Source organism: Sinocyclocheilus anshuiensis, unplaced genomic scaffold (genome assembly GCF_001515605.1).
Source record: "Sinocyclocheilus anshuiensis isolate Anshui unplaced genomic scaffold, SAMN03320099.WGS_v1.1 scaffold183, whole genome shotgun sequence".
Taxonomy (NCBI): domain Eukaryota; kingdom Metazoa; phylum Chordata; class Actinopteri; order Cypriniformes; family Cyprinidae; genus Sinocyclocheilus; species Sinocyclocheilus anshuiensis.
In genome coordinates this window covers 1,900,222-1,913,362 of record NW_015548309.1, presented here as the reverse complement: position 1 = coordinate 1,913,362, position 13,141 = coordinate 1,900,222, and the positions used below count along the sequence as shown (strand labels likewise).

Sequence of the window (13,141 nt, the reverse complement as noted above, 5' to 3'; positions counted from 1 at the left end):
CGTGAGCACGCTTTCTCTCTCTTCCATTTAGGGATGCATGAATAATAAAATTCTGACTGATATGATAAACAATAATTATTAATAATTATTTAAAAAAAGATTTTTTGGCTAATAGTACAAAAAAATTGTCTAATTTTTTTAATATTTTTATTTTTTTTTCTAAATACATTTTCATTTGTCTTAAATAAAAGAAAAGAAAAGAAAAGAAAAAAACTTTAATCAGTTGTTTTAAATGCTTAAAGTGAATTTAGGCATCAGAACATTACACTATAATATACAGTATGAAAATGGATAATTAATTTGAGATTTTCTAAAGATTATATTTAACAGTGTTAATAATTATTAGTGTTTTTAAAGATTAAGCAAACATTAGATGATTACAAAGGTAATCTAAATGTAAAAATTGTGGAAATGAGCATTCACAATTAAATATATTGCCAATATATATATAATATTTATTTACTAATAATTTTATAGAATAGATAGAAAACAGTTATTGAAAATTGCAATACGCTTTCACTGTATTTTATGGCATTTTTGTTCAAATAAATGATCAAGTCATCAATTAAAAATTGGAGAAATGAGCATGCATTCTTAAATATGTGATTTATATAGCCAAAATATATGCAATATTTACTAATAGTTTAAAAAAAGAATAGAAATAGAAAACAATTATTCTTACTTGCAATAAGGTTTCACAGTATTTTTCTGTATTTATTTTTTGTATTTTTTTCAAAGAAATGACCAATTGATCGATTAAAAAATGGGCAAATGAGCATGCTCAATTAAATATGCAATTATATAGCCAACATATATGTATTATTTACTAATAATTAAACAAATTACAGATTATACTGTTTCATGCATCTCTATTTCCTGCAGTATACTGTGACAGTCACTCTCTCTGTAATAAATACCTTTTTTTTTATGTGTGATGTGCATAAATGTGAACATGTTGTTTTGTTAATTTGGATTCAAATGAATCTCATTTACTTCCAGTGCATTGTGAACATCTGCCGTGACATTCCCAGCATTAGCAAACACGTTCACGTGAGCGCATCCTTTCAAACAAAGCCAATCGGGTGTCCATTTGTGTGTGTTTTCCGTAAGTGCATATATCTGCCCTCTGAGGAAGTGAGAACAGATGGCAGACGCGGCTCCTGATACGCTTACTGTAGTAGTGTTGTAAAAGGTCCAAAGATTCGCACCCCAATCCCACAATCTCCTTATCAAGTAGTGTCACTTTTCACAGCCAAGTTCCGCCCACACTAATATTCACCGTTCCGGTCAGACTGTTTGTTCATAATCCCAAATGTTTGAGTCACATAGTCAGATGAGATGAGAACAGATAGTGTAGGGGTTTGTTTGCTGTGTCATGTCAGTAAATGTAACCTAGAAGGGTAGCAGATGGTCAAGGGTGGAGTCAGGGGTCATCAAGCTCCACACTCTCTCTCAGATGGAAATAAACTTCACATGTTGAGCTCAATGACTAAGAACCATTAAAAATATCTTGCATGATTTTCTTATTCAATACTTCCTGTCGTCCTGCTTGGCCCGATTAAGGTTTGTGGGCTGTATTTACTCATTATGTAATAGATAATTAGCTCATTACTCACAGCAGAATGACTGTGTCATACAATATGCTGTGTGTTTACACTGTAGGATCATAATGGAGCAGGACCGTATGTAATGCTGTGCCATATTAGACAGGAGAACAAAAATCTCAAAATGTTAAACATTTTAATTAAACAAATGTTGTAACAAAATATTGAAGGGGGTCTGAATACTTTCCGTACCCACTGCATATACATATATATATACATATACATATATACATATATACATATATATACATATATACATACATACATACCATACACGCACACACACAATTTTATATATTGCCAACTTAAAACTACACTGTTTTATTACAGACATGAATGATATCTTAAATTGTATGGCTTGATTTTTGCTATTTTGTAAATGATCATCATACACACAATTTTTGCTTGTGAACAATAAAACAGATCTCAGCGATTTGCCTAGTGACCAAGAACACCCTAGCAGTAGCAACCACATACCAACATACTAAAAATGACACAGAACAAAACTACGTCCTGACAATCACTCACATCACATTGGTATCATGGCAACAAAAAGATCTCTTTTGTCTCTGCAAGAACTGTTTTAATTTTATTTTAAGTCTCTTAAAGAAGTCTCTAAAAGTCTATAAAACCACCAGGAGAATAAGGAACAAAATGTCCAGTTGGTCTTCCATTGTTTGCTCGCATACTCTGTGCTGATTAAGGAAAGAAAATGTTATCTCTGCCATCTCATGAGCGAGGTAGTAAAAGTCTGGAAGAAAGAATGCAGGGACGACAGATCATATTTTTATCCGTTCTCACCACGGGACTGTGAGCCGCTGCTCTTTGGCAGACGCGGCGGCCCTTATATGGAGTCTGGTCATGCAGGATAGGTGTGGAATGAACAGAATCCATGCATATGGTTACACAGACCTCCTCTTCGTCTCCTCTGCTTCACTGTCCCGCTCTCCCTCACTCGGTATAGTTCACACGTAGGAAAAACACTGAGAAAGTTGGAGTATGAGAGGCATTGAGACGAACATATGGGAGAGAGAGAGGAAAAAGAGGTGGTAAATAGATGTTTCTTGTAGCTTTTAAAGGGTCCATGACTTGAAAAAAGGTTTGCTGTATTACAGTAGGTAGATGCTCTGAACTTTTAAGCCTTGTGTTTAGGATCTCTGCTGCTTTGGATGCTGCGCTACTACAAGGGAGCAAGAAAGAGCAGGTTTGCTTTGTCCACTACTGCCGTACTTCCCAAAACCCCCACTGACTGTGCAGATGGCCCCTCTGACATGCTGCATTAAGATTAAGCCCTTGTGATCAGCTCCATTTTTCCTGTCAGTCAGCAGGAGTCCCACCCACCTTCAAGGTGTTTATACTGTACCTACATGTTTATCTGTATTTGGACATATCCGACAGAACCTAGAAGAAGCTGAAGTGGTCTGCCGTAAGGGTTAGATGTATTTCTAAAGTCAAAAGAAAAAAATAACAAAGAAAATGAGGACTATTTTCTGGACCATTAAGATTTTTTTGCATTGTTGCATTTATTTTCATGGCAATTATGCTGATTTCCTTTCACAATTGTCCATAGCATCCGATTTGTAGCATTTATTCTACTAGATTTAATTGAAATATATTTTAATAAAATAAATTCATACATATATTGTATTGTGTACAAGTATATACATTTTGTACAATTAATATACATTTTTATTTTAACAAATTTTGTAACATTTTCTATATTCATTCTTTTTAAATGAGATTAATGAGAGATAAATTACATATACAATATAAAATTGTCTAAAACATATATATAATTATGTTTTTATATATTTTGTATATTAAATTGGCCTATTTTATTGCACAAATTGTAATTCTCATTTCTAGTATTTATTGTACTGAATTTGGGCAGAAAGGAGGATCTGATGATTGACAGTGTCAAAAGCAGCAGAAAGATCCAGCAGAATAAGAACTGATGGATTTATTTCTAATGTTCTAAGCTGGTCCTATGTATTTTAATATGTTATATTTTTTGTACGTTTTTAGCTTGCTATTTCAATTCACATGTAAACCTGGTGGGCAAAATTGGACTTTTAACGTGCAGCCACTTTTAATCTGCTTTGCTCTAATTGAAAATGTCTGTTTTCAAATTATTATTCCCATCCGATTACGCCCTCCCCTCTTCACATCTGGTTAATTACATAATCACATTCAGTTGTCTGGCTTTGCCTTCCTTCGAGGGCTTCATGACACAGCAAGTCTTGGTTGCCATGGTAGCCTTGCAATAGCAGACCCTCTGCAAGAGCCGGCCCAGTTCTCAATGAGCCTTTTGAATCAAACTGTGGAGATTTCCTTTCCTAAACTCCATTTATATCAACTTTGAATACTGTTTTGAATACTGAAATTCGACAGTGCTGTATAGAGACTGGCCTTGGATATTAATTTCTTTTTAACCACCAGTATGCATTTTAAAGTTGCATTTTGTAATATGTGGACGTGAATTGTGTTTTTTAATGAAAGTTTATATTGTGTGTTCGCACAGGCTTTTTAGGATCTTTGACGACTAAGCATTTGAAAAAGCTAGGATGAGCTAGACCCTTGTGCGATGCATGTGTGAATATTACAAATGGCCTAAAGTCTGTGCTGATATTCTCAGACTCGAGGCAGGAGACAAGCTCTAATTGGTACAGTGGAACTGAATGACGGGCCTGTATTGTGATGGTGACCTGCAGGGTCTGACTGCGCTACTGGAAGGTTTTGTTTCTTAATTCGAACAGATTTGGAGAAATTAAGCATTACATCACTTGCTCAATTCAGTGAATGGGTGCCGTCAGAGGATCCACTGGTGAGCAAGTGATGTAATGCTACATTTTCAGCAAATTTTCATTTTTGGGTGGAATATTCCTTTAAGCTTTTTTGTGCTGTTATAGATGTCAATGAGTGGCTGACTGCTGCACAGACGTGCTGGAGACGATCTGTGAACCTCAGGTTCAGCTCTGTCACCTGATACCACTGCCTCTGTGTGCTGTTGGTTTGCCGTTGGGTTTCCTCATTAGTCTGGGCGCACACAGGGAATGGAATCAATTAATTAATGCACTCGCTATGATTTATTCATGATGTCGATCCATTGTGAGGAATCACCTCACCAGGTAGGAAAGAGCTCAGCAGGCTTTATGGTAAAATCCAGTCAAATGGTGGAAAAACACCAATCATCCTTTGTGAGTTTAAAAGTCAGTCTGAATTTCTGTTTGCAGCTCGTTATACTTATGTAATATGACATTATTGAGTAAAGGAGCAAGGAAAACAATATAGAACAGGACTTGTTTTTATCTATTTTAAATTATTTAGATTGTTAAAAGTGGGCATTATATACCAGATTTAGCCTGACCATGTTTGGTACAACAGTGCCTAAGTAGACCTTCTTCAGTACTCATGAAAGTATAATTTCTTATGGATATCTCTGTCAGATAAAACATGTCTCTTAACCACACTGGATTGTCTAAGTGTGCTGTGTTAAAGGGAGGTGTGGCTCTAGCATTTTTGTGTGGGATTCTTGTTCTCTGGAACATGTTAGTTGAAGGCAATGCAAAGCATTGTGACTGACTGAATGAGTCTGTGCTGATTGGCAGAGCACCTCAGGTCATTCACTGTGGCCCAACCAACATTCATAGAATGCTGGCGGGTTGTTAAGGGTCAGAGGTCGCACATGCTTGAGATTACAGCCTTGCTGTATCCTTGTTATTAGGAAAACAAGGCCCACCGCTTCTTGTCTATCCTTAGTTTAGGTTCATTTAGAGTCTTCTGAAGACTGCGGGGCTGCTGTGAAGTATCCCATCGCAGTTGAAATATCCAGTGGATTCCTCAGCCGTCTTTTTTCCCTCTCCGCTTGCATTCTGTGGTTTGGCATTCCCTCGAAAACATTCCATCTATGGGGGTTGGACCAGGAAAGTCTGATCCTTCTAGTGAGGGGAAAAAAACAAACACGTGGAGGAAAGTGGGAGGGTTGAAGAAAGGCCTGTTAGCATCTGCTACAACTTCCATTGAGATGAATGGAATGCTAACTACTATGCAAGCTTACTGTATATCTGCCATGGAATAAACAAAAACAAACAAAAAAAAGTTAATTGCGAATAAACTCAGAATTGTGAGACTTACAGTTCTGAGAAGAAAAGTCAGAATTTTGATATATAAACTCACAATCACAAGAAAAGAAAAAAAAATACCTTAGAACTGTGAGATAAAAAGATCGCAATTACCTTTTTTATTCCTTGGTGGAAATAGGCTTTTCTCACTTTTTTCCTCAGAATTCGAAATTAATATCTCGCAATTCTGAGTTAACATCTCGCAATTTTGAATAAATTTTTTTTGAAATAAAATAAAAAATAGCTTCCATAGCTAACAGCTCCATAGCTAACAGATAATATAGCTTCCATAGTTAACAGTTAACTTGCAGAGAGGGGGGTTGTTTGATTGTACACGCAGGAAAAAAAGGTACAAAAGTTGTCAGTGGGGCGGAACCCTTTCAAAAGGGTTAATATGTACCATATAGGTACTAATATGGTACTAATAAATAAGCTACAAATCTATACCTATACCAGCTTTTTTCAATGAGTGTATGATGTTTTAGGTGTTCATGTCCAGCCAGTTGTATCGCAGCAGAGTGCTTGTCTCTACCTTACAACTTGGTAGGAATAGTTTCTTATTTCAGCTGTAGAAAGAATCAATCCCCTTTGGATGTCTTTTCCTGCACAGCAAGCTAAGCTTTTTTTAGCTAAGCTAAATTTTTTTTTTTTTTTTGCCACTGTGTTCTTTTAAGCAGTCCTGAATCTTTTGCCTGAGGCTGACAGATAGCTTTTTGTGTGAGTCTGAGGCTCCGTCCTCAGGCGATGGACTTGTAACAGTAGTATGTGAGCAGAGCTGTCTGTCATGCTGTCAAGGACTGTGTGTGTTCTTTGTGGCCAGTCTTGTGTGGGACCCTCGAGCCTGGAAAAGGGATGTGCCTGGCATCAGCGGTGAAGTTTATATGTGAAATAAAATAAAAGTGCAAAGGCCACAGTTATAAATATAACCCCACTCACTAGCGGTTAGGAGGTGTTAATCATTGGAACAAATTTGGAGAAGTTTAGCGTTACATTGCTTGCTCACCAATGGATTCTCTGCAGTGAATGTCTGCCATCAGACTGAGAGTAGAAACAGCTGATAAATACATCACAATAATCCAAAATACAACTCTAGTGAATCAATTAATGTAAATTTGAATTGAATAGCTGTGTGATTTATAAGAAACAAATCCATCATTAAGGCTTTTTAACTTAAATCCATTGCTTCTGGTCAAAATATGAGTCCATAATCCATAATAAGACATCCTCCAGTGAAAAAGTCCATCTTCTGTTGTCCTCTCACATCAAAATCCACTGACATATTTGTCTTGAACTTTTTTTGACTGTTTTTGCTTGTAAACCGTGCTTGGTCTTTGCATATTTCTCTCCTGATTCAGATTAGACAACAGTTTCACTGGAGAAAGCGGTATTACAGATAGAGGACTCGGGCTAATAATATAGCCGAAAGCAACGGTTTGAAGTTAAAAGCATTTTACTGATGAATTTGCTTTAACATGCAGCTTTTTGCTTCAGGAGATGTTGATTGATGGACTGGATTTGTGTGGATTATTGTGATGTTTTTATCAGCTGTTTGGACATTCTGATGGCACCCATTCACTGCAGAGGATTCATTGGTGAGCAAGTGATGTAATGCTAAATTCCACCAAATTTTCTCAGCAAATTTTCATCTTTGGGTGAACTATTCCTTTAATAAAAGTCACAAAATCCCAAAAATAAAATGTAGTAGTTTAAATGTTAGGGAAACTTTTGTGATTGAGGGTGGATGTGGTAAAGTAGGGGGCCTCTTTGCATATTTGGGTTGAATGTCTGCAGTCAATCACAGTGCCCAATCTTTAGGGTGGAGTGTTAGTGTAGGAGTGGAGATTAGAGACAGGACAAGACATAAGACAAACCTTTCCACCAGACAGGATACGAGATGTGGAGTGAAGCGATATGGAGTGGAAAGAAAAGACACGGTGGATGTCTTCAATCGCACAGACTGCTATCAATGTGTGTGAGAGAAATCCAAACCACTGCATACTCCGATAAATGATTTGTTGATGTTACTATTGATCTGATATTTGTGTCTGATCAGGGTCTGCTCACATTTATACAGTGTTGGGGAGTAACTAGTTACATGTAACGGCGTTACATTACTTTAACAAAGTAATTTAAAAAGTTACACTACTATGACATTTTAAATAGGGTAACTTGTAATCTGTAACCTATTACATTTCAAAAGTAACCTTCCCAACACTGCATTTATAGGCCCATAGGAGGTGTTCAGACTTACTTTTGCTGATCTTAGGTTTCAGTTAATTGCCATTTTAATATAATATTGTCATATCAGACATGTACAAAGCCTGAATGCCTGATGATAACTTCATTATCGTGCAGCGGTTCTTGTAAGAGCCTTTAGATTGGTTACTACTCCATGGAGGCCTGTTTGCAATCTGTTCTCATGGGCCTGCCTTTTTTTTTTTGCCCCGTCTTTGTGCCTGCTGTCCCATCATGCCTCTGACACCTATCTCAGTCCCTGCTTGTCAGCCTTTTAGGATTTCTTTAGCACAACTGGCACTTTTATGTTAATATGTAAAGAATTAAATGATTAAACTGAAGCTTTAAGATGTGTTACTGTAGATCCCTGCTTAGTCCCCACAGAGATTTTATTCACCTTCATTTTGAGTTAAAGGCTGGCTGATACTTCATATTGATTTCTGTGTGCCTTGTCTTGCTCTTTAGAAGTGATTTCACAAGTACTGCTTAAATCAGTTTTTTGTGAAAGATGTTTCATAGTCCTTCAAGAGGTCAAGATTTAAACAGGTCAGTTTGGGAGATTGCCCTTAATAACAGCATTATTAAAAACTTCACTTACAGCAGTTATATAAATTTAATTGTTTTAATTTTACTTCTTAAAATCAAATTTTTGAAATGTACAATTCTACATTCTGTTTGCTACCTCCGTTTTCAGTTCAAAGCCTGCAGTTGTGAACAGATCAGGGGACATGGTACAGTGTTTAGTTTTATTTATTTATTTATTCATTCATTTATATATACGTTTTATGTATTTGCATTATATGCATTTTATTCCTTTAATTATGTATAACTATTTTTTATTTTAAATGTACATGTAAAAATTTACAATTATGAAAGTCAGTACTCTATCCATATATAAACACATTTTATTCATTGTATGCATTTTAATTGTTTTAATTATTTATAAACATTATTTATTCATTCATTTATACATTATATAAACATTATATTTATTAATTTCAAATTTAAATGTAAAAATACTGACTTTTATAATTGTCACATTTTAAATTACTGTATTCATATATAAATACATTTGATTTGTTTTATACATTTTAATTATTTTATTTTATTTAAATATTTATTCATTTAAATGTAAAAATAATTTAGAAATGTGACAATTATGATAGACGTAATTGCTGTATCCATATATGAATCAATTTTATTTCATACATTTTAATTAATTATTTATAAATATTTATTCATTTAAATTTATAAGTAAACAACTGAATAACATTACAATAATAAAAGAAGTCCTGTATCTCTATATAACTACACTATACCTGTGTTATTTGCCTCTGCCTCTCTCCCTTCTGTCTCTTTCTCTCACTTTTTCTTTTCCAAACGCGCACACACGACAGAGATAACAGCAGCCAGAGGAGACTAATGAATAATGTAGAGTCCTGTCTCTGTGGTGCCATTACAAACTGTTGAGAATATAAAGTCAATATTTACAGAGTAACACAGCCATCAGTGTCTCTTTCTGTATATGTGTGTATAATTCAAAGTCTCTTACTGATGACCAAAACTCACTTTTTTTATTAGACTATTACTTTTTGTGCGTGAGGTGTAAGGTGTGTCTGAAGTGCCTGTTATGCGACACAGAGACAGGTGTGCTTTCTTGAGTTACAGTATTTGTGTCCTAGCATCAAGCCAAAAAACATGATGTCCTCTTCTTGTATGTGAATTGGTTAATCATGCTAAAAAGGAAGTGACAACATCTTCTGTCTCACGCCATAAGTTCATGGAGGAGCACATGTTGCTGTCTTCATGTGGAAATCAGACTAAAACATGCACAAAAATATGAATACTACCATCATTGTCATCGTACCTGCTTAAATTGAACCACTCTCTGTCTTGTTACACCTGTGTCCATATTTTTGGTAGTAACATTTTCCTGCAGTGTAAGAGAAAAGGGTGCTTGTAACCATGGTGATGCCTGCAGACATATTTATGACTATTCTTAAATTCATGCCCTCTGGCCTTCCTGAATACCTTCTTTTACCTTCTCCTTGTTCCAGCATAGCTCTTCTAACTGCTTTTTTGGTCCTCTCTGAGATAGATGGATAGCATGAATCCCACTCCTTTGGGACTTGTTCAGTGTGGTTGGAGAGCGTGGCCTGTATTTACCCCATGGTCACTAGAGAGCTGCTCCAGGTGGAAGTAATATCCGTATGTCTTTAGAGCTCTAAAAAGCATTCAAACCCCCAGAGATTCAGTGTCCTGAGTAGATTCTAACAGCTGATGTAGTGTTTTGAAAAAATCCCTGGAGAAGTCACACCAGGTTTTAGGGAAATTATTAATATGATCATTTATTCTTTGTGTGTGTGTATGAGAGTATCTTAGCCTGCCATGGCATGGTTATCTAAATCAGTCTGTATTAGTGTTTTTTTGTTTGTTTACTTATTTTATTTGCTTATTTTTGTTATTATTTATTTATTTTCATTTGTTTTTAGTGTTTATTATTTTTTATTTATTTGTATGTTTATTTTGTTATTGTGTTGTTTTTATTTATTCATTCATTTATTTATTATTTATTTATGTTTGCATTTATTTGTGTTTATGTATTTGTTTATTTTATTTTTTTTTGCATTTATTTATTTTCATTCATTTATCGTTTTATTTTCTTTTGTTTTTAATTTATTTATGTCTGTTTTTATTAGTGTTTATTTGTTTAGGTTTTATTAATTTTTGTCTGTTTTTGTTTATTTTTAACTTGAATAAAAAATGAAAAAAAAAAGATTTTTTTATAAGTAATGTTATAAGACAGACTTAATATATTGTTTTAAAATGTGTTCATTCTTTTATTATATCAGTTTAACATTTCCAGATATAGCCAGAAGTTTAGTATTGCTAGTTTGTCGCAGGAGACCGTTATTTACAAAAGCTTACTCTCATTCATTTGTTTCACCGGCAGCATATCCAGATGACCATCCAGGCCCTCCAGGACGAGCTGGGGATCCAGAGAGATCTGAACCAGCTGTTCCAGCAGGACTCCAGCGTTCGTCCTGGCGAGCCCCTGACCGCCGAGCTGACTGAGGAGAACTTCCAGCGGCTGCACGGTGAGCATGAGCGGCAGGCCAAGGAACTCTTCCTCCTGAGGAAGACTCTGGAGGAGATGGAGCTGCGAATCGACACGCAGAAACAGACACTGTGCGCCCGAGACGAGTCCATCAAGAAGCTCCTGGAGATGCTGCAGAGCAAAGGGCTGTCGGCCAAGGCCAACGAGGAGGACCACGAGCGGACACGTAGGCTGGCCGATGCCGAGATGCATATCCATCACCTGGAAAGCCTTTTGGAGCAGAGAGAGAAGGAAATGGTCTTGCTGAGGGAGGTAAGAGCACTGAGGAAACTCATAAAACCATCATACAACACTTATGCAACCTTTAAACCTCTAAACAGTTAACTCTCCTTTTTGAACATAGACGTGAAAATGCACTATCCAAGCTTAAATGGTTGTAATTCCTGAATGCTTTGTAATACAGTTGGTCTCTTTTTAAAGAAGACAATCAGCAGATTATTGCTGAAGTGAAAGCATTTCAAAAAATAAAAAAGTTATAGAAGTTCACTGTAAAGAAAATGTACTTTACTAAAAACAAAAACTTTAAATAAATATATTATACTAGTTATTTATTTTTATTATTTTCATATAAAATACCTAAATAATAAATATAATAATAATTCTAAAATAAAAAAACGAAAACTACTATAAAATCAAAGCCATATGTCAAACTAAGTTATGTTCCAAATTTGAAGTTGATATCACAAAAATTGTGGTTCCTGTGAGATTTTGTTAAGGCACTATACCAAAAATAGCCACCGGGTGACACCCAAACTCCACTGATTTTTTAAAAGTATTTTCCTGTCACAAATGTATAAATTTCTATCACAGTATTACTTCTGTCTCAAAATAGTCACCAAATATGGACTCTTGAGACTCAGACCTTTCCAACAATACATGTTTTGTCAAGATTAGATTAAGTTTTGAGTATAAAATATTGTATTAACATGACACTTGACATCGCCCACTAGGGGGAGGAGCCAGCTAAAAGAACTGAAAGTACCATTTCCATGGTAACGGAATGTCCAATTTCAAAACGGTTTTCACAGGATGAATTTTGAGTGTCAAATAGAAAAGTGTATACAATGCCATTCACTAGCATTAGGTATGTCCATTTAGCAACATTTAAACGACTATTTTGGATTGAATAACAGAACCAAACAGCTGCTCTGGGAACGATGCAGACAGCACTTGGTCATTTATCCAGAGAGGATTTGCAGTCAATTGTTTTCATGAAGACTCCCAATTATTTTGATGATGAATCAAGGGCTCTAGATTAGTCATTTTAAACTGCGCCGGACGAGCAAGCTTACGAGAGAGAACGAGACAGGGAAACCTTTCACAAATTGAAGGCATTGAACATTGTTGCTATAGAAACGGGAGAGACTGAAAAGAACATTGATGAAAGGAGACACAGATGTTGCTGAGAGCAAAAACTGTTAATGTGGCGGGAGACACATTTATCACATTTAGTTTAGTAGTTTATCTCGAGGAGTGAAGCTGATTGAAGTTTATTCAAGTTCAACTGAATTTCCCAGTCAGATTTGTTACATAAGTTGTTTAGTTTGTAATACTTAACCCGGAAGAGAATTAGCTTTTGAGTCAAGGGTTCCCTTGTGAATTTGATTTATAAGTAGGATAAGAGACATTCATATTTTGTTGACAGAAATGTGATCATACTTTAGTTGTTGAATGTTGCTAATAAGTTGGACTGAGTTTGTGTGAGTTTCTCTCCTTGATGAATCAAGCAAACTTTTTAGTGCTAGTTTGCTATTTGTATCCTTTTATGTTTGTCAGATGCGATACTGTCAGGAGGCTGATATAGTGGTTATGTAGTTTTGAAAGGAGTTCTGTCTGGCAATCTCTCTCTTTATTTTTGTCAGGCTTCTTCTAAGACAGCCAACAGTCAATTGCAGGATTTTGGTGACAGTGACATCTAGTGGCCAGTTAGTAAAATGGCACAATCAACTCTAACTAGGGCACACACGACTTATCACATTTTGTCAACTGGTTGTGGGAGAAAATATGCAGGACTTTGAAAGGAATTGATACATAGAGCTGACAGTACTGCACTCCTATTGGTA

At 35.6% G+C, this 13,141-nt stretch overlaps 1 protein-coding gene across 2 annotated transcripts in view; it reads left to right on the top strand.

Annotated features, from left to right (window-relative positions):
- The window catches only part of LOC107656325 (ELKS/Rab6-interacting/CAST family member 1-like), a 298,875-nt gene that overhangs the window by 12,300 nt on the left and 273,434 nt on the right, over positions 1 to 13,141 (top strand). For both annotated transcript variants that reach the window (XM_016444117.1, XM_016444118.1), the window contains one exon: positions 10,914 to 11,330. In XM_016444117.1, coding sequence (XP_016299603.1) covers positions 10,914 to 11,330 — 417 coding nt within the window. The remainder of the gene's footprint in view (positions 1 to 10,913; positions 11,331 to 13,141) is intronic.